At 37.6% G+C, this 23,097-nt stretch overlaps 1 protein-coding gene and 1 long non-coding RNA gene across 2 annotated transcripts; one reads left to right on the forward strand and one right to left on the reverse strand.

The window, feature by feature from the left end:
• Nucleotides 1-17: 17 nt before the first annotated feature.
• On the reverse strand, nucleotides 18-10,347 carry LOC127174021 (uncharacterized). Its single transcript, XR_007828837.1, has 3 exons — nucleotides 10,215-10,347; nucleotides 250-379; nucleotides 18-156 (listed from the first exon to the last, which is right to left on the reverse strand). It is a non-coding gene; the product is annotated as an uncharacterized LOC127174021 (long non-coding RNA).
• kcnj16a (potassium inwardly rectifying channel subfamily J member 16a) lies at nucleotides 10,214-22,156 on the forward strand. The gene is made up of 2 exons (XM_051124195.1): nucleotides 10,214-10,320; nucleotides 19,437-22,156. The coding sequence occupies exon 2, from the start codon at nucleotides 19,448-19,450 to the stop codon at nucleotides 20,609-20,611; it is 1,164 nt and encodes a 387-aa protein (XP_050980152.1). The 5' UTR covers nucleotides 10,214-10,320; nucleotides 19,437-19,447; the 3' UTR covers nucleotides 20,612-22,156.
• The last annotated feature ends 941 nt before the right edge of the window (nucleotides 22,157-23,097 follow it).

Here is a 23,097-nt window from a genome sequence, read left to right on the forward strand (position 1 = left end):
TCAGGAGCCCAAACGTCCAGTCTCCACCCAGACTAGCCCAGTGAACACCAATGACATCGACAGGAACTCTCACTGTACTCACTCACTTTCTCTCTCTGGAGCGCTGGAGTCGACAGAAGGTTAGCCAGAGATCTCTCATCGCTGTCTTTATGGACTCTAATAATACAGAGAGAGGGAAAGAGAATAGCTTTATCTTTTGAATGACAATGAATTTCTATCCAGAACAACCAAATCCAAACTCAACATTACCCCATCTTAAGTATTCCTCTCCAGCTGTAATCAATAATAGGGGGTCTTTCTTAGTTGTCTCTTTTATTCTTTCCTATCGACTCCATCCTGAAGCCTCACCATGCGTTTTTTCCCCATTAAGTGTTGTAAACTGTAGGAGAAAAAAATCAATCTCTGCCTTAAAGGGGACCTATTATGCAAAAATCACTTTTATAAGGTGTTTTAACACAGTTGTGTGGCCGCATGAATTAGCCTATAATGATAAAAATCCACCCAATAAATCATAAACAGTCTCTCTGAACATGCAATTCCAGATTTCTCCCTACGTACACATCATTGTAGGGAGCAGTCCATTTGTGACGATATCTGCCCTATTAGCATAGACACAGCTCTGAATGAGAAGCAGCAGTCCACCATTACTGTTTTATTGCTGTAGCTGCTGGAGATATACAATGTTAGGATGCACCAATGAACACAGGAGTCTCCATAGACTCCCTCCATCTGAGCCGCTCCATTTCTGCTTGCTGCAATATATCACTATTTTTCTGCACTTAACAAGTGTATTTTGCCAAGATTTTTTCAGAGATGACAGACAAGATGTTACAGAATAACACTGACATTCAACCTATTTTTCGAATTTCCTGAAAAAGTCCCAGCGCGTCATCTGACGGGTTTTCCCAGATCGCATCACATATGAGGCTGAACATAGCTACTGAGAGTTTCTAACATTTTCAGTGTGTGAGATTGTCTTGTTTTGATTTTGCTGGCTTTTGCAGCTCCGCCCTCTTCTGAAAAGAGGGCTGGGAGCACCAGCTCATTTGCATTTAAAGGGACAAACACAAAAACAATGCTTTCTTGGCTCATACCCTAACAGTAGCGATTTTAACAACCTATAAAAAATGATCTGTGAGGTATTTTGAGCTAAAACTTCACATACACATTCTGGGGACCTCAGACACTTATTTTACATCTTGTAAAAAGGGGCATAATAGATCACCTTTAATATAATCTGGAAAATAATAATCGTGCTATTTAAAGGGGTCATCGGATGGCTATTTTCCACAAGTCGATATGATTAGGGTCTTAATGAAAAGTCTGTAATATACTTTGGTTAAAAATTCTCAATGGTGGAAGACAACACCCTTTTTCTGAGATATTCTTGTCTAACTTACATCCCTGCTCTGGCATCAAAACAATGCAGGTGGGACTGTTACAGCTGGTCTGAGGTAAGACGCTCATGTCAATCAACTATCGTGGGAGCGGCCTCTGTCAGTGTGATGCCACACCGACAGGCATCTGAGAATGGCTCGATTTGAAAAAGGGGATATTATTTTTACGGATTAATTAAAAACCACTGCATGGATTTTTATCATTATAGGGTAGATTTGTACATACACTACCAACACATATTAATGTTCAAACAACATGTAAAAGTGAAGTTTGCATCCGATGACCCCTTTAAGAATAGTTCATGCTAAAATGACAATTTTATCATCAACAAAAAGAAGGCAGAATACAAAAATGCAACATATGCTCCTCGAAGGGAGATATTAACATGGACAATTGTGTCGCGAAGTGTGCAATTAACATGAGCTACATACATTTTGTGTACATTATGTATAAAATAAATGCAATCACAACCATCAAAGGTCAAAGTTCAAAGTGTTAATAATCAAAAGCATACCACATTATCTTTCACTTGGAGCTCAATGAGGTATTACAATGAAGGTTTCGAGTCGAACGCTAAAGCAATGGAAAAGCGTGGAAAAGCTCAATTGCTGGAAACATTTACATGACTATTCTTCTCCTCTGTTTCTATCTGCAAATAAACTCCAGCAGATTTTCCAAAGCTATGTGTGACAAATATGTGCGGGTTTGTGAGCGTGTGTGTTTGTAAGAGTGGAGAGAGAAAGACAGAGAATGTTTGAAAGACACAAAAAGACAGTCATTTGATATGACTCATGTCGAGGGCTGTTAGTACACAAACACTGAGGGGATTTCAATCAAAGAAACAAATTTGAGAAGAGCATTAAAACAACAGATGGACAGAAAGAATTCCATTGACATGCATCAAACTGTATGCATAGTTTGAATCATCGGTCCATCATATTTTCACCATGGTGAAATATTATATAATGACAATAGAACATAACAGCAACCATTCAATTTTTTTTCAGCAGCCTGGGTTTACAGAAGTATTTATTCCCTTTCATTTTCTCCATAGACATTAAGAGTATAAAAATATCCCAGAGACTGTTATAAGTAAGCCGTTAGTTGACTGATCTCCTCTGAAAAGTATAAACACGGTGGCTCTTCCAAATAATTGCGCTGTTTAGTTGAGCGTCCCATCCGGACCAAGTGTTTGGGGAACCTGTCTGAAAGCGATCATTATTTTTGCTATGCCATTTGTTGGCGCTAGTGGCCAGTGTTTCCATGTCTGCTCATTAAACAGCTTCAATGAGTTATAAGCCCTGAAACAATCTTGAATAATGAATATTGACTGCAATGATTCAATCTCACTTCAGGATTTTGGGTGTTGTAAGACTTCACTAGTAATTTGGGAATTAAATATGACTTCTGCAGAAGCATATTTTTTTAACAACACTGGATCTTTATTTTGAAAGATTTACAGCCTGTGGTTTATTGCTAGAAATCTATTTCTCTATGGAGAAAATAAATGGGATTTTTACTACTGGAACTGCTGCAGGTGCCATATTGAATGCCACACGCTAATTTTTTAAATATGTTGTACACTTTTCCTTTCCAGCTTTCTCTTTTCTTTTTGGTCTTTTAAGATGTTTTGAAGGCACAGTAGTGAGAGAGGATGTAAAACTGTCACATTATCTAGACTGAAAACATATTTCTACAAAGCAAGTTCCTGCCTCATTTACTGAAGCTTTGCAAAAGCACATTACTGTCAAAATAATACAGAATAAAATAAACAAGACAGAACGTGATATTAGAGGTTGTGGCACTGCTTGAATTATTGACCATATAATCCAATTAAGTGTATGAAACATTTAAATGCCATTTATTTTAATGAGTTGAATTAATCTGAAATTAAATCAGTGTAACCTGTCAAGATAAATAGATCTACAGTAGCTGGGGAAAGTGAACAAAATATTGCCATAAAAATATGGTGACAGGAAAAAAAACTAATTTATTTACTATAATTATCACAACATGACTAGAAGACTAGAACTCTCAAAAGCACAAAATAAATAAATAACATGCTTTTATTTCATAAATATTATTAGATCCATCAGCCTCATGCAATTAACATAACTTTGACCATGAGCATGTCCCATTTACAGATGCATTTGCAACCTTTTTTACAGTAATACAAAAATCACCCATTAGAGCAGTCCTTTTAGATAGCAATGTAGAAACAACCTGAAAACTAATATTTAAAATTATCAGCCTGGCTCAAGTATAACAATTAGGTTATGTTCCCATAGTAAATGAGGTAAATGGACGCTATCAGAATCAACAAGAACACATCAGAATTTAGGACAGGGCCATTATAGAAACCCTTTTGTCAAGGTTTTATGAGTCATTAGTGCCAACTGGAGATACAACGAACTACCAGAGCAGGCTTGAATGGGTGAGAGATATGCAAATACGACGCTGGACCAGAAAACCAGTCATAAGGGTAAATTTTTTTAAATTGAGATTTATACATCATATGAAAGCGGAATAAATAAGCTTTCCATTGATGTATGGTTTGTTACGACAATATTTGGCTGAGATACAACTATTTGAAAATCTAGAATCTGAGGGGGCAAAAAACTCTAAATAGTGAGAAAATTGCCTTTAATGTTGTCCAAATTATGCACTTAGCAAAGCATATTACTAATCAAAAATTAGGTTTTGATATATTTACGGTAGAAAATTTACAAAATATCTTCACGGAACATGATCCTTACTTAATATCCTGATGATTTTTGGCTATCATTTTAACCCATACAATGTATTTTTGACTATTGCTACAAATATACCCATGCTACCTACGCCTGGTTTTGCGGTCCAGGGTCACAAGTAGATAAGAGGGTTCACAAAAGTATGTGTAGTGTGCTACATATCCTTCTTCTCTTTTTTTTTTTTTTTAAGATTTATTTATGGGCTTTTTATGCCTTTATTTGGACAGGACAGTGTAGAGTAGACAGGAAAGCATTGGGTGAAGAGAGAGGGGAGTGGGATTGGCAAAGGATCATTAGCCGGGATTCGAACTCGGGTCGCTGTGAGTGCTGTTGTACTGTATGTTGGCGCACTAACCGTAAGGCTATTGGCGCCGACTACATAGCCTTTTTTAAAGACGAAGAAGTAGGCCATACACAACACGCAACTGTTTTGCCCACAAACGGCAGGTTTGTTTATTTTACATGAAAAGCGACTGATAAAGTGTCCCAGTTTCACTTTATCATAGACTTTAAAAATATTTATACAAGTCAAGACCAAAGTTACAAGTACTTGTCTCGACAACAGGTCACTACGTGACCATAGCCATGAGGTTCTGTTGGATCTAAAATACAGAGGCAAAAATGTCTGACAGGCTAATGACATCTTTATGAAGACCTTTCATTTTCACTGTTGTCCTTGTGCCATTTAACTCGGTCACCAGGAAACGTAATCATGTGGATTTCGGGCAGAGGAATGACAGAATAAAGGACAGAAGGAAAGATAGTACAAAGAGCAAAAGGGCTAAATCTGAAATATAACATGGAAAAAGCAGGTCTGAGATGGAAACGTGTGTGGAGCCAAGCGGTCGGGGCAGGGCTGAGGTTGGGTGAAAAAGGGCCAGGGAAAAGTGGCTATTTCCCCTCGCTGTGCTCTATCAGATTAGCATCAATATACAGCCTCATCACCACTGACATGTGAATGCTTATGAAACTGAGATGCAAATGTCAGACTTCGAATGAAACAGGCGTGCCTAGACAAATCCACAGCCAGATACACAGACGGCATATACCACTCTCAGAAATCAACGTCATTAAGTGCTGATATTTGCAGCATATTTTTAAAAATAGTTCAACAAAAAAGTGAAAATTCCATCATCATTTACCTATCTTGATGTTAATACAAACAAGAAGAAGAACGTGCATGGACCGATAAACCAATAGACCTGATAAAGGCAAAAAGCCACACCTTTTGGTTTAATTGCACACTGCATTCCCAACCATTTACAATTTCTTTGTACGGTGTCATTTGAAATCTGAATGAAAACATTAGCCTACTTGGACTGCTGCACTAGGAATTATGTAAGGTCCTTCTCTAGAAGCGCAGGCATAAATAAGTCTGTTTCAGGTCATCTGTGTTTCTCATAATAGTTCACATGTGAGACAAGCTAATGACCCACAGTGAAGCAGGGCTCACACTAGCAGAGTGTTCTGTAGACAGGGTGGCCCACAGGGTCCCTGCAGTGGTACAATCGTTTGTTTGTTTGTTTACTGCTTTGCTTGAAGGAAGACATTTAAACGGGGGATGCTTTCTGAACCATTGGACACCAAATACCTTGAATAGATCGACAGACATGCACACACTTACTCATACGCACGCACAGGCATTTAAAGACCTTAGGAGAATGAAAGAAGCACCATATCATTATATGCGTACCATGGTCACAGAGCAAATATCACAGAAAACTATTGTACACAGTGTCAGATTCAAATACACTTTGAGGGGATTAAAAAACTAACCGTAACATCCTGACTGCATTCCAAAAACGTTGTTTGATACGGAATAAAAATTAAACGGGTGCTATTATGCTTTTTTTTTTTTTTTAAATCTTTTCAAGAACTACAACGAACGGCTCCTTTGGACTACAGAGTTTGTTTTCCGCATGCAATGATGTCACAACGCAGCCCATTAGAATATCATCAAATTAAATCCCACCTACGGCAATTTGGATTGTTGAAACTAAGCATGTAACCATGCATACTAGGTGTATATAACTTCCTTCTTTCAGACGAATGCAATCAGAATTATATTAGAATTTATCCTGGCACTCCCAAGCTTTAGAACGGCATAGACGGGTGTTTCTCTTCATCAGTCCAAAACAAGTCCAATACTATGCATCCATCTATAATAAAAAGTGCCTCACATGGCTCCATGGGGTTAATAAAGGCCTCCTGTAGCGAATCGATGCGTTTTTGTAAGAAACATATCCATATTTAAAATGTAAGAATCACTTTGCTAACAGTTGTACACAGAACTTGCTTCTTTGACAAGGGGCGTGGCAGTACTGAAACACCATCTAAGCTGTTTGCCAATCACAACGCAGTGGGATGGCTAACCAATCACAACACATTTCGTTTTTCGGAAGGCGGGCCTTCATTAAACCTAATCGAGCCATTTGTGCCAGGCTGGAAGAAATGTATTGTAATAATGTAATTTATGTTAAAAATAATGCATTCTTCAAACCACCAAGCATGAAAGCATGTTCTAGTACACCCCCAAAACAAATCAAGACTTTGTAAAAGAGCATAATAGGACCCCTTTAAAATACTGTCATTAATTACTCACCCTTATGTCGTTCCAAATCCGTAAGATCGTTCATCTTCAGAACACAAGTTTCTATTAAATTCGAGAGCTTTCTGTCCCTGCATATATAACAGAAACGCCATCATTCATAAAAGTACCACAATACATCACATGCATGCATCATGGTACTACATGAATGGCAGCGGAGACTGACCACAAAGAAATTGCTGAAAGTCGTTATTTAGGTTTTCTTTGTGCACAAAAATTATTTTCGTAGCTTTATAAAATTAAGGTTGAACCACTGATGTCACTGTCTATGCAGTGTCAGAAAGCTTTCAGATTTCATCAAAAATATCTTAACTTGTGTTCTGAAGATAAACAAAGGTCTTATGGGTTTGTAACGAAATGAGGGTGAGTAATTAATGACAAGATATTCATTTTGGGGTGAACTATCTCTTTAAGCAAAGTTAAAAGGCTTAATTAACACCAACAGGGGCTGCTTTGTGTCTTGGGTCAGAAGGGGAAACATAAAGCCGAGGAAACTCACGAATTATTGGGTTAATTCAATTTTGTTTCATTGAAAGCATGTGCATATCCAGGACCTTGATATCAGTTCAACCTACTCCATAAAGATAGAAAAGAATAAAGAAAAGATAAAGCAGAAGTGGTGAAGAGTAAGATGGAGAAAGACGATGTTAAAGAGTCTCAAGAATGTTCTAAATCATCCCAGCCAAGGAAGAAGGGTCTTTTTTTTTTTTTTTTTTTTTTTTTTTTTTTCTGAAAATAATTTTTAAATACTTTTTAAGCACTAAAGTTTATGTAGCACAGGCTCTGGGATGCGTTTTCCCAGTAAACACTGTTTACAAACAAAAAGGTACAACGATGTCCTCCTCTCAAGTTGTAGGAGAAAATAAGATGGAGTTTTTCGCCATACTCAGTACACAGACAATGAACTTACACGTGATTCGTAGTAGTGATGGGAAGTTCGGATCATTTTACCAACTCGGATTTTGAGTCTCGATCAGCAAAATGAACGAATATTTTTTCGAGTCATTTCGTTAAATTTTAGCAAAATATAATTAAAATGTTACGTGTTACTTCCCTAACACATCTACTGCTTACACAAATGTTGATCACAGTGCAAACAAGACAAAACTATAATGCTATAAGAAACAGAAAAGAATTAATTCATTGTTTACCTGGGTCTTTAGTCTATGATTACTTCACCTCACCTCTTATCTGACAAGTTTTCGGGTTTGAGTCGTTCGTTCATCATGTGACAGCCCCATAAGATGAACGAACAACTCGAAAAACCCGAAGACTCGAAACATTTGAACTAATTCCAGTACAGAACCTACTAGGATGTTGCGCATGCACTAATGAACGAATCACACCCCGAGATGACTCGTTCTTCCCTAGTCACATTAAAGGTTCGTTCAAAATGAAAGAATCATTCAAGAACGACCCATTACTAATTCGTAGCATCACGGACGCACATCCCAAAGCCTGTGGTACACTAGCTTTTGTGCTTAAAAAGTATATAAATTTTTTATTAAAAAAAAAATGACAGATCATTTCGCTAGATAAGACCCTTCTTCCTCAGCTGGGATCGTTTAGAGCCATTTGAATCTGCATTTAAACTACATTTTGGATAAAATCAGGGCACTAATGAAGTCCATTATATGGAGAAAAATCCTGAAATGCTTTCCTCAAAAAACATAATTTCTTTACGACTGAAGACAGAAAGACATGAACATCTTGGATGACAGGGGGGTGAGTAAATTATTTGTAAATTGTTGTTCTGGAAGTGGAGTTTTCATTTAATAACACAATTTTCATTATTGGGTTAACTATCCCTTTAATAATTGTATCCAAGAGGTGCATTTGTAAAAATCTTAATATGAGTACACAACTACAGTACATGTACATTTATAATTACACTACTGATAATTTTAAAGATCATTTTTATTTGTGCCAGCATGGAAAAGTTCCGGTGGCACGAACAGTAATCTCCTGTTTCCATTTCATTAAGTGTGCCTGTAGGCACACAACATCAGCAACCTGTCCAAACTGTTTATAAGTCAAGCTAACCTATTTCTTAAGCTCAAGCATGAAAGTGACATAATGATCCTGTATATATAGGACATTTGAAAAAGGCTCTGCTTCTTACAAAAAGTGGACATGAACAAAACAAAGCCATGTGGCCTAGAGAGACCCTTTTGACTTACTTTGAGGTGTTTTTGAGAGAACTGGAGAGATAAAGTTTACTCTCCTCCGTATCTGTAAACTCTTTAGCCTCTATCAGAGCACTTGACAGATGAACAACATTCCCTGCAAGTCGTGTTTTTTTTCATACTCTTTCAGACTTGCTTAGTTTTTGAGTGGCTTTAAAGCAGTTTTTTAATAGCTGGGTAAAGAATGTCAGATCAGCCATTGTACCATTGTGATGAATTAGCTGTAACTCAAGACTACAAAGCTGTTCAGGTATATGCTGTCTGTGTTTACTGTGACAACATGTCCTCACTCCCGGGAGCACGTTACAGGTTTTATTTTACTTTAGGCCATTTTTGTTACTTGCATTTGTGCCTACCCAAATCAAATATGAGTTGCTTGTTTGTACTGACACGTATGTTTACACTGGATTAAAGGAACAGCTCACCCAAAAAATGATCAGAAGTTACTCACCCTCATGTCATTCATGATTTTTGTTCTTCTATATGTTATGTAAGATCAACAGTGCTTTTTAACACACAGCAAAAATTGCATGATGATTTATATGCCAAAAAGCACCAAAAAGAACAAAAAAGCATCAACAATTAATTTACACAACCTAATTCCAAATGCAATCAAGCAATATGATATGTGAGGAACAGACCAAAATTTAATCAATCCATTTTCCTAATAATCCCCAGCCATTAAGAGCCGTTCAAACGAAGAATAATAACTATATTAACTATATTAGCACCCACACCAATAGACAATAACGTCTTGTTTATTTTAAGCGCATGTTGCAATTGTGTCGTCTGCTACTTTAAATACTCGAGCTCTCTAAAGTTGGATGGATTCTGATTGGCTGTCAATGTTTTTATTGTTCACCAGCTAGAAAAAAAATTCTGAAAGCGTTTCCAATGATATTGTTCCTCTGTGTCATTATCATTATAGCTGTGGTAAAATTATAGACAGTTTTCATCCTTGATGTGAATGTTCCTTAAGAAATTTTGCTTAAAAGAAGGTGTGCGCAACTTGCGTTTTACATTTGAAATTTGAATTTCAAAATAATTTGTCTATCCTGACAGTACAAATGCTGAAGTGTACATGTGTTAACTACAATATGATAAACATGCAAAAATGTATCATTATTTGGACTAAATGTCTTAAGCTCTTAAAGAAATCACTTGACAGACATTGTCGCTATGGCTTTAAGCTTGTCACACACTCACAGAGCGCATGTGAATTTCTCTTGAGCATAGGTACAGGTGGGCTGGTTCTCTATCACACACACTTACCCAATCCAGCCTCTATAGCCAGTGCAGTTTGTGTGCAGTCCTGCACTCAGGTGGAAACTTCAAAGCACGTCACACTCTCACAGCAACAGCAACAGACACAAAGCAGGTAGGCACCATCCGCATTCTCAGTCTGTTTATTTTTTCACCAGAAATGGCAAATCACAGCTGACCTGTGAGAAGAAATAAGAGTATTTGTAAAAACAATGACAAATTTACAAGAGGTAAAATGACTGTAATTACATTGAGAACAGATCAAAAGTATTAAGTGTTGGTTGCATGGGTGTTTTTTAAGGACATGAGGTGGGCAGCAATTTGAATCTAGTCCTAAAGACCAGTCATCCGCCTCCCAAGTCCTCCCCCCAAAAGTGAATGCTATTCCTTGTTTCCTGTCGCTGTCAGACACAGATCGGAAAAGAGGCATGTGAAAAGCGATAAACCTATTCTGCTAAGTTTTTAAGGCGTTAGAGGAAGGGCTGAGTCAGGATATGGGTGACACTCGAGCTGCTTTAGGGAGGACAAGTCTCAAGCTTTAAATGAGAGCGCAAAAGGTGTTTGAGAGAACATGCTGTAATCTAAGAAAACAATGGACTCAAATGACCCACAAGTGCAAAAACAGACGGCTGTTAAAAGTGTTTTTTCCATCTACTGCATTTTTATACAGTATGTTATAAATGAATATATTAATATTATTTGTCGAACATAATTAGTGATGTATGAGCCATTAAGAATTCGTTACGAGCGATAATGCATGCTGTTCAACTTGTAGGGAATTTTCTTGGAACATCTAAACAGCTGACACAGCATAAAACTCAACGTTGCATAAATACCCCCTGCTAATTTGTTTCTATTAATCTTAAACTTACAAAGTGCTGTTGTCACGTATTCCAGGGACATTAAAAATGTCAACATCTCTGTTTTCGATGTGTGCTTCAGGGCAAAGATTAACGGAGCTTGGCTAACACAGTACTCATGTTAGTAATAAAGTAGCACTTTAAGCGTATCGTAATGCGGAAAAGTCCTTACAAGGTGACAGCTTAGTCCTCGTCTCAATTCCTCTTTAATTTTAGCAAAAATAAAGAAATTAAATTAAATCAAATTAAATGCACCACACCTGTGACCTGCATGTGCCATCTTCCAAGATCTTTGCACAGATTAAAAACGTAACATTTACGTAACATTAAACTTTGCTCAACACAGTCTGCTGCTTTGATTCACAGGAGCTTGTGATGGAACGGGGTAAAACTTTAGCCAAATAAAGTGCCTCTAACTTGCTGGGAACCAAGAAATTGAAGGTCATTATGGGTGAGACAGGGCCTAGGGCAAAGAAGTTCTGCTCCCCACATACCGGGTGGTTTCGTGCGACTGAACACTGTGTATCTGCATGGACGTTATTTGCTTTAAGTGGGCATGTAATGGTCTTGTAAAGCCCTCGAGCAGTGCAGGAAACATAGCAGAGGTAAGCTGTACTGGGACTCTGACATTCAGAACATTGCCATATGTCCCACATGAGCAGTTTATGCATACGACCTTCCCATTAGCTGATTGTGAGTGAAAGAATCAATCCGAAAGGAGTAAAAGACACAACCGCAGTTTGTAAGAAATTGCAGTTCTGAATTCTTTAGACAAGTATTCTTCAGCGATGATATTGACTGGGCCTCTATCCGTCTAAACCCAGAGCAATGTGCTCCCTGATAGTCAAAAATAGTTCGCAGACACACTATCATTGATGCAGGCAGCATATCACTATTTAGTACACAATGAAATTTATCTCTGAATTACTGTGTCGGTCAGGTCAAAACAATAAACAAAGCAAAGAAGGGACAAGTTTAGCTTTCAAAGAAACTTACTTGTGCCACAATGATTTGATAAAAGATTGGCATCCTTTACCTGACCACATGATCTGGTACCAGTGTTGGTCTTGAGAGACGATCATCTGAAGGACAGAGCAGAATTTAGTATGCAATTCGTTTAAAGGGTTAGTTCACCCAAAAATGAAAATTCTGTCATGAATTACTCACCCTCATGTTGTTATGAACCCGTAAGACCTTTGTTCATCTTCAGAACACAAATTAAGATATTTTTGATGAAATCCAAGAGCGATTATCATGCTTAAGGACAAGAAACATAGTAAGGATACTGTTAAAACAGTCCTTGTGAGATCAGTAGTTGACCTTAATTTTATGAAGCTACAAGAATAGTTTTTGTGTGCAAAGAATACAAAAACAATTACTTGATTCAGATTGCAAGATTATCTTGAATGTCATCAAAAATATCTGAACAAAGGTGTTACGGGTTTGGAACAACATGAGGGTGAGTAATTAATGACAGAATTTTCATTTTTGGGTGACTTTCCATTCACAGTGTTTGACACAAAAAGTGGCCTGTACAGTAAATCGAGAAAATGTTTATGCAAGCACAAGATGCAGTTTTTGAGAAGCTGGTTTTGTTTCCTCAGGAACCACAAACTGATTTATCACTATATGAAATTACGTGACTGTGCATTAAAGAAATAGTTCACCTAAAAATGAAAATGTCATTATTTACTCATCCCTGTGTCATTACATGGCCATTTGAATGCAATTACACTGAACTTAAGCTTTCAAGTCTAAAAAAGGATGCAAAAGGAGCACAGAAAATGAGAAAATTAACCAGTGCATTCTTCAGAATTGTTCCTTTTATATTCTGCAGAAGAAAGAAAGTCATGCAGGTTGAAAAAGACATTAGGGTGGGCTCATGACAACAGATTGTTTGAGGTGAACTATTTTAGGGCCCTAAACTGTGAAAAATCACCCATGAGTCACCCAGTTTTAACTGAGCTATCTAAAGAGACCATTGTAAACGTCTTCACAAACATTCTTTGTGGGACACATTACAGGGTTTACGCATGATGATTGTCACTGAGAAATATTGGGCATGAAGGGAATTGATGATATGTGTAATCTGGAATGTTCATGATACAGAGACTGCTTTGTGAGCCAATCTAATGCTCTACAAAGTTTAAAACTCACAGGTCAGTAGTCATGCTTTTAAGTTTACTATCAAATAACCTCATGGCTCAACACAATCAAAGCTTTATGGTTAGCAGTTTGGTCAAATCTACACTGAAAAATCTAAATCATAAATTTTAACCTGTTTTGGTGGTCGCACATGCACAATGGCTACAAAATGTCACTCTTTTGGAGCAAGACTGCAAAATTATGCTGTGAAATTTGAAGTTTGCTGAGAAAACTATAGGAGAATGATGCACAGACATTACACGCTTCACATTTAAGTACTGAAGCAATAACTATAATAGTAAATAAATAGCGGAAATTGAGTTTGCACAGTTGTAACAGTAACATAAGGCAGTCTGTGTTGTTTTTTCACACAAATATTGCAGACAAAACCACAGGGCCTGTTCTGTTTGTATCCAACAGTCCACGAGAGAAGATAATTGGATGATACTTTGACTATTTCAGACGATTACAGAAATATCAATCCATAATCAGGCAAAAACATGCATGGCTCTGTGTCCAGAGGAAATGGACACCAGTTCAGCCAGTTAGCTTAGTGGAACCTGCAGCCCAGTATGGCTGGGTGGAGGTAGCAATAAGTGGAGAAGATGCTCACAGTGGTTTGGCAGTAAAAGATTAGTCTACTGCCAAAGGTTCTCCCAATGGGAAGCTTCGATTCTCTTTTCTTTTACCTTCTCAGGGTGTTGCAGTTCAGAGATGCTTCCTTTAATGGTTATTAGAGGAAAAAAAGCACAGGACTCCACCCAGATAACAGTTTCTTGCTATTCTGGCTGAGCCCACTCACCCTGCAGTAAGAAAACAATTCAGTTTAAATGATGAACAGCTAAACAGATTTCCAGACCTTCTAACTTAAAAGCTAAAAGTTGGTACTGTGAAGTGCCATACAAAACTCATTGTGCTTCTGTAATCTGAAGTATTTGTGAGTGAAAGTGGATATTCAGCAAGAAAAAAAGTTGTAGGGCAAGACTTTATGTTATCCATTAGGAACTGATTATATCATGAAAAGTGGGCGTTACAGTACATACCAGAATGGAGGTGGCTGGAGGTCAGGGATTGAAATAAGAGGTATTGGTATCAGCTGAAAAATGTGTTTCTGAGGTAAAGCACATTATTACATATAATAATAACAGTACATATATATATTGATAAAATAACCCAAAGCTTTTTGTTGTTGTTGTTTGAAAATGACATGCAAAATGCATTAATTTGTGACCCTGGACCACAAAATCAGTCATAAGTAGAATGGGTATATTTGTAGCAATAGCCAATAATACATTGTATAGGTCAAAATTATACATTTTTCTTTTATGCCAAAATTAGGATATTAAGTAAAGACCATGTTTCATGAAGATATTTTGTAAATTTCCTTCCTATTTTTGATTAGTAATATGCATTACTAAGAACTTCATATTTCTCAATATTTTGATTTTTTTGCACCCTCAAATTCCAGATTTTCAAATAGTTGTATCTCGGCTGAACATTGTCCTATCCTAACAAACCATACATCAATGGAAATCTTATTTATTCAGCTTATTTATTATTCAAATTGACCCTTATGACTGTTTTTTTGGTCCAGGGTCACATTCATGCCACATAAGTTTGAAATTATTTCATGTCATTTCAAATTTAAAATTCTAAACTCCTGAAGAATCTTTTTCTGAAGAGTCTTATTGAAAGCTTCATAATTACAAATTACAATATTAGTGTAGGTGAGACAACACATTTAATGATGACTGAATTGCATCAGATTAAAATTACACTCACTGCTTACAGTAAATTACGTTTAAAAGCATGTAAGAATTGCTCAGCAACCAAAGCCAAACTTATCAAGGGAGACATACTAAAAAAGGCAATAGAGAATTGAAGATATTAGATTTCTCTATGCACAACTGCTACACAATGCGGTTGCATTTCTAAGAATCCCACACAATGGTTTGTTGCAATGAGGTTTGCATCTCCAGGCAACCAATCTATTATGATAAACTGTATTGACACTGGGCAAAGGGAACTCTGAAAAAAAAAAAGAATTACCAATGATAAACATTCCCAGATTGCCATCTTAAAATAGAACCGGGAAGCCAAAACGTACCAGTCAAACCAACATCCGACACAAATTCTGATGAAACACATGAATAAAGTTCTGACAAAAAATTCACCACTGGATTTGATTCTTTCTATTATTCCCAAAGTATGGCCTATTCGTTGGTTACATGTAATCAGTGTTCATAAATGAGACAAACACAAGTAAGATAATTCCATTGATCGGCAAGATTTTTTTCACTGACGGTAAATGCAAATTAAAAGAACAGTACAAAAATGAGTTGAAGGTCACATGGCCCCCAGACAACAATACTTTCAAGGGAACATGCAAGCGTTTCAATAATTTGTTTTATCCTTGGAAATGTACACACCACACAAGAAAGTGACAATGGAAACTGAATTCCTCATCTAAAATAGTGTGTTCATTTGGATGGAGGCTGTTTCCAATGCTCAGCTGGAAGTACATCCTTCGATAAAGGACAGGGACACATTTAAATCAAAGATGTCAGGAAATTATGCTAAGTCACGGAACACCAAGTGCGTGAGGAGTAATTATAAGTATTTCTTCGCAATCTGTTCCATGTTAAACACAGACGTTCCTATTATTGTGGTGTGGAAAATTTCATAATTTTTGTGATGCGTCTATGTGGTTAAGCGTGCGAGTGTGTCTGAATGAAAGCGAGTGAGAAAACATGTGGTTAAGTTTTTACCATGGGCAAAGTTATTACCAGCAAATATGTATTTACACTGCCTCCCATTCATAAAAGTAATATGTGTGTTTTATATTCACGGGTGTTCGCGTTTGCTCTCGTGCGTAAAACTGCAAACAAAAGCCTGTACATCATCCTGCTTAAGAAGGGAAAGTCCACAACATAGTGTTTCTGTTTAACGTTGACACAAATGACGTTCAAAAACAGACAGAACTGTCTACCGTTACACAGGCCATGAAAGTGTCTAGACCTGTTCCAGCACATCTGTTTGCATAACTAAATTCTGTGCAAACATTTAAATAAGTTATAGCTAGTATTTCATAATAGGGAAAATATAGAGTAACATGTCTCGACTTGAGACGAGAGGGGAAGGCATCTGTCGGCTGCTGTCCTATAGAACTACAAGCATACAATAGTATGTATTTAAAGGAGAAGTCCACTTCCAAAACAAAGATTCACATATAATGTACTCACCCCCTTGTCATCCAAGATGTTTGACTTTCTTTTTTTTTTTTTAGTCATAAGAAATTATGTTTTTTGAGGAAAACCTTTCAGCATTTTTCTCTATATAATGGACTGCTATGGTGCCCTGATTTTGACCTTACAAAATGCGGTTTAATTGCGGCTTAAAGCGGTTGTAAACGAACGGTCTTATCTAGTGAAATGGTTATTTTCATTTTTAAAAAAATACAATTTAAATACTTTTTAATCTCAAACGCTCGTCTTGTCTTGCTCTGTGTATTCTGGCTCAAGACATTTAGGGTATGTCGAAAAGATTCCAATCGTACTTTCTCCCTCAACTTCAAAAATCATATAAAAATCATCCTACATCACTGCAGAAGTACCGACCCAGTCTTTGCAAAGTGAACACAAAAAGATGATCAAACACCCTTAACAAAAAAGGTAAAACAGCGATAATGGGGTGATTTTGAAGTTGAGGGAGAACATGAGATGGGAGGTTTTTGACATCATGAACAGGAACAAAAACAGTCCAGGCAGAGTAAGACAAGACGAGCATCTGACATTAAAAAGTATATAAATTGTATAATTTTTAGGAAAATAACCGATCGTTTTGCTAGATTCTTTCTCGGCTGGGATCATTTACAACCGCATGTGGGATCGTTTGAAGCCGCATTTAAACTGCATTTTGGAAGTTCAAAATCGGGGCACCATATCAGTTCATTATATGGAGACAATTCTGAAATGTTTTCCTCAAAAAACATAATTTCTTTACGACTGAAGAAAGAAAGACATGAACATCTTGAATGACAAGGGGGTGAGTACATTATATGTTAATCTTTGTTTTGGAAGTGGACTTCTCCTTTAACACCCAGCCCAAGCCGTAAAGCCAGATTTAATTATCTCAGTGAGATTATTCCTTTCCGTTCTCTGTCTGGCACCAGGATTTTAGATACTCCAGCAGGGGACCATGTGGATTATGTCAATAGATCCGGTCCTGTTTTGGTCCAGCATTCCATATGGTGACCCCAAATTAAGCTTGTGTTAAGTCATTTCCATAAAATGGCCAAGCCACTGACCGCAACCCTTTTCTTGTTCCACACCAGCCTAAAACAGCCTAAAGTTGGCCCTAACACAACCCGTGGCACTTGACCAAGAGACAAAGTATGGTGGTGTTTACAAAATATGTTCTCGTAAAGGATTGCAATTACTACATTTAGCAGCAATGTACTAAAAAACACAATACCGCACTGCGGGCATTACGTTTTACTTCTTGTATCAACAAAAACAACCAATTTCCAGCCACATTTTACGAGATAATATGACAGTGTTTACTAATAAACCAAAACAAACAAAAAAGACAACCTTCCATCAACCATTTGAAAAATTAAACTATTTCACAAAATATATACAGCATGTATGAAATGACTTCTGACAGATATTTTTACCTGTCAGCAACCCTCATCAAAATCCCTTGAACTTTCAGTTGCATACACAACACGGATTTACATGAACAAACATTGAATACAACATTACAATACAAATGCCACCATAACAGTTACTGTCACAAGCAAGAATGTGTTTAGCGTAAATAAAACTCTCCAAAGAAACAGTTCACCAAGTGCACCCAGCAACCATCAAACCATGTGTAACTGTGTTTTGTGTAAGCACTGCAAGACTTATCATACATCTAAACCACTGGCAAATCCTCCAAAGGCATCATTAGGATTTCTGTCAATATCCTTAATGTTCTTGTATATTGATTTATCATTTGTGATGAGATTTATAGACACCCTGAGGGGTCAGGCTTTATTTTTTTTCTCTCTCAGCATAACAAAAGTTGTTTTCTCATGATCTCATGACAAAAAAAAAGTTTGCTGCTCACCATTTCTCTGGTCAGCCACAAAAAATAATTTAATCGATGTCTGTCAAACCTGTTCTACAACTGTGTAGACATCTAGTTCCTCAAGTTGGCTGTAAATGAAACTGACCACATGTTCAGAATTACTATTACATTTAAAACAATGAAGTTGTAGCCCACTTCTATGGAAGCCCATTTCTGCCACTGAATAAAAATAAAAACGACTGTTCGCAAACAGCTTGACTGACAGGCGATCTGACCAACCATAACGCAGAATCTGCCATTCTGTCCGACAAACAAATCAGACAGGAGAGTAGATTAACTTTGGTGACTTAAACTGGAAAATTGTGTGTATTGACGTCTTCCGTGGTTGAAATAAAATACGTTCTGATGTTAATTAATCTTTTTTTGTGCATTAATTAAAGAAGAAAAGACAATCAGTTCACATGTCCATTGATTTAATAAGATAATCTGTCACAACACATTTACGAGCCACAAAACGGTATTTATTGTTTGAATTTCTTAAAAAATGACAAGGCTGAGACCTTGTTTCATACCAGAAGTAACCTGCTCTGTCTTGTTTGTTGGCGTGTTGTCAGTTTCCTCTTTGCTCCGCAATGTATTTTTCACTTTACACTGAGAACATAGTGTGTGAGCGATATTTTTTCATCAGACACAGCAACAGTTACAGTAAAGGAAGGCGGGTTTTTGCAAAGGGTCAAGTGCAACTTTTTTCCCTCACAATTCTGACTTTCTTTCTCGCAATTGCAAGTTTAAATCTCGCAATTATGACTTTTTTCTAAGAATTGTGTGATACAAACTCGCAATTCTGGCATTCTCAGAATTGGGAGATATAAACTCATAGTTGTGAGAACTTCTCATTTTCCCCCCTCAAAACTGGACTTTATTTCTCACAATTGCGAGTTTATATCTCACAATTCGGAGAAAAAAGTCAGAATTGTGAGTTTATATCATGCAATTCTGATTTTATAACTCACAATTGCGAGTTTATATCACGCAATTCTGCTTTAATACTCAATTGTGAGTTTATATCTTGTGTAAAAATCAGTTTGTCTATATATATAGTGCAGTATTACAGGTATCTGTGAATCTGACTATGAATTTCTCTCTTCTCTAGACTGAGGCAGCATGAACTCGGGCACGGTACAGTATTCTGGAGTGAAGTGCAGTGACGAAATTTCCAGTGTGCTTACAGAGAACGACTATTACTCCAAAAAGAAACGATACGTGAAAAAAGATGGAAGCTGCAACATGGTTATGCGGCACGTTCCAGAGCAGTGGCTTCTCTGGGTCACTGACATCTTCACCACCCTGGTGGAGATCCGCTGGAGGGTCATGCTCTTGACATTTGCCCTCTCCTACATTTTATCATGGCTCTTTTTTGGAATTTTGTTCTGGATCATCGCATTGACCCACGGCGATATGAAAGACCCCAACAATGAGCCGTGTGTTTATGAGGTTCGAAGTTTTACCGCTGCTTTTCTATTCTCATTAGAGACCCAGACCACCATTGGTTATGGTTTTCGGGGAATGTCTGAGAATTGCATGATAGCTATCATTGTAGTTACCATCCAAGATGTCATCAGCGTCTTCATTGACACGTTTGTCATCGGCATAGCAGTCGCCAAGATGGCATCCGCCCGCAAGAGAGCCCAAACTGTTGGATTCAGCAATTGTGCGGTGATCAGCTTACGAGACGGTCACCTATGCCTGTCATGGCGGGTCGGGGACTTCAGAAGAAACCACATGGTAGAAGGTACGGCTCATGCACAGCTGGTACGGCACCTGGCACACAGCACAGGAAAAGTTAACGTTACATACAAATATCTCAACATTGAAGAGAACAACATCATCCTGGCCACCCCAACAACCATAGTCCATAAAATCACCCCTGACAGTCCTCTATACAAGGTGAGCTTGAAGGACCTGAGGAAGGAGAGCTTTGAGCTGGTGGTCTCTTTCACCTACACAGACGACTGTACGGGCATCCTACACCAGACACGCACATCCTACATGCCAAGTGAGATTCTGTGGGGCCAGCAGTTTCAGGAGATGATCAGGGTCACCCGCAGGAACTACAGAGTGGACTACGCCCTGTTCAACCACACAGTTAAAGTCCTGGTCCCAGAATTAAGCGCAGAGGAGTATGACCTAAAGAAGTACTCTCAACAGCCAAAACACAAACCACTCCACATAAGATCTCCAACGGCAGCTGTGGAATTGGTTAATGGGAATAGTTTTGAGGCAGAAAAAGCATCCACAAGCAGCGCTGTCCAAGAACACGAGCTATAACAGCGGCCCTGATGCATCCTGACTCTGCTATAGCACTTTGAAAAAGGGCTTCCTCAAAGGGCATCCCTATTGTATGAAATAGCGCACTTATAGTTAGATTTAGACAAGGGTGTGCTGTAAGTTAGCAGGAAGATCTTAAAAGTCCCTTTTAACACAACAGTATATGGAATATCACATTAAAGCCCTGTCTGCACTTTTGACTTTAATGATAATCCAATTAGAGCACTATATTCAAAATAATATATAAGTTTTGTTTAATTAGTATTTTATTTATGTTGTATATATTCTACGTGGCATTCAGCAGCCTTGCACAAACTCAGCATCACTTTATATCACTGATATCACAGAACTACTACAGATTTGATGGACATTACAGACTCTTCTTCTATGACCTTGAAGGTTCTTTGATATCCAGAGATGTAAAAAAGGACTTCCTTGATTGAATTATGAACCCAAACCTTCAACCTACATAAGAGGAAATGGATCAATTATAATGACAGTGACGTTAACCGGACCAAACTGTGGTCAGTCAGTGTGTCTCTTTGGCATTAGCTGAGTAAGTGCAGAGCACTGTTCCACCTTATTTTGCAAAGTGGTTAACCTTTCCATCCAAACAACTAATAAAATCTTTTGGAAACAGAGCCCCAGTGGCAATTTTCAATATTTACACAGCATGCATCAAATTCGCCTTAGGACAATCTAACGGTTGATAAATGAGTATTTAGAATTCATTGTCCAATGTATGACTGTTGAAAGACCTCCCCTGTTGCAACCAAGCAATTCTGAAATATTTACATCATATTTTAATATAAATGTATTTATCTTAATATTTATACGATGTTACATTAAACCACTTTTTGGAGAATCCTCATAAAATATTATTTCAATAAATTACTGTTGTTATATATAGTCACGTTTTACAATTGTTAAACCGCACACTGATGTTATCACACTGACCACATCTAATAATTTGGCATGACAAAAAAGTTCAGGATGTCCTCTTCAAAACAGACCAGGACTCAAAACAGTGGCATGTATGGTCTCTGAGATATTAACAAAAAACATATGTCTACTACAGTGAATAAAATTTGCTGGGTCCCAGGAGGTTTTCCTCAGAAAGTGAAGTCTCCAGCCCTCCACCTTGTGGTTGGATGCAGCGCTGTCCAAGCATCGCCTCAAATTAGGCTGAAAGGTAAACAGAGGCCGGACAGCTCATGCACCACGTATCGCCTATAAATAGTCTGTATTATTTATAGACTTGAACAAGAAAGTAACTAAAATAAGCACTTTGCAACAGCTTCACAAATAAAAGTTTAACACGGCTCATTAGTTATGATAAGTAAGCAGTGTGTGACACGCAGCAGCCGGGAAGGGCAAAGGCCTGCGGAACACTTACTGCTGGGTTTTCATTGGACCACTTATAAAGAGATGGAGAAACATTCCTCTGACTGAACAATAAATGATCATTAATTACTTTCACAATGGTCTTGAATTGCTGATTCCCAACAATACAGTGCACAGTCATTATATAAGATAAAGAAGACAATTTTGGAAGACAAACAGTGCCACAACAGTGCTGTGGAAATGCATACAATGGATCCTATAGCATTTGTTGATCATATTTCATAATGGCAAAACCCAGAATAGCACATTTCCACGCTGTATGACTTCCCTGTTTTCTGTCAATGGCATAACAGAGTAAAGGCCACAATAGTATTTCATGTTGAATTATTTTATACAGCATTCGTTTATTGAAACTAAATATCTTTATATAGGATTGCCTGGAGCCTGAGAAATGACTTCATTGACTTTGGACTATAGTATGTTTGTTGTGAACAGAAATACGTAAATTACTCAAATTCTGTTTTATTTCTGGAAATGGTCGTTTCTCCCAAACGTTAATTCTTTAGTACTACATTATTACTGAGGTTAGTGAGAAACACATTTTTTTCTTTTTCAGTGTACTTGAGTTAGGAGTCAGTTAGGACATTTCGTGGCGAAACTAGGCGAGATTTCACACCCGCTAACATTGACTGCATTGTAAAACAACGTTTTAAATCACGTTGCGAATACATTTATGACATGTGAACAGATAATCACGGTATATTTTATCGAAGTAACGTCAGACAGTGAGAAAAATCGTACTGTTGCTATGGTTACCTCCTCAGGCGAACGCGGTTAGTGTTTGTCAGCTGTTAGCTCAATGTGACTAACTTGTAATGTAACTTGTGGTGGTTGTTTGAAACCTCTGCTGACACATATGCTTACTTATGAAAGCCTACATACTTTTAGACACCCACAAGCTTTTGTTTTGGCTTCCTTTGGGGGGATTCAAGCCTTAATTTGCAAGCCGCTGTGTGTCCGTGTTCCACTCTCCAGTCTGAGAGGAAGATTGTTTTATCCGCGCTTGAAACTCTCCCTCTCATCGGATTGGCCGGTTCTAAGAGAGGGGGCGTGGTTAGCTGTTGCGTGTTATTTAAATGGGT

This window comes from Labeo rohita, chromosome 12 (genome assembly GCF_022985175.1).
Source record: "Labeo rohita strain BAU-BD-2019 chromosome 12, IGBB_LRoh.1.0, whole genome shotgun sequence".
Taxonomy (NCBI): domain Eukaryota; kingdom Metazoa; phylum Chordata; class Actinopteri; order Cypriniformes; family Cyprinidae; genus Labeo; species Labeo rohita.

Excerpts from the sequence above, each read along its gene's own strand:
- kcnj16a (XM_051124195.1), top strand. The coding sequence starts at position 19,448 with ATGAACTCGGGCACGGTACAGTATTCTGGAGTGAAGTGCAGTGACGAA.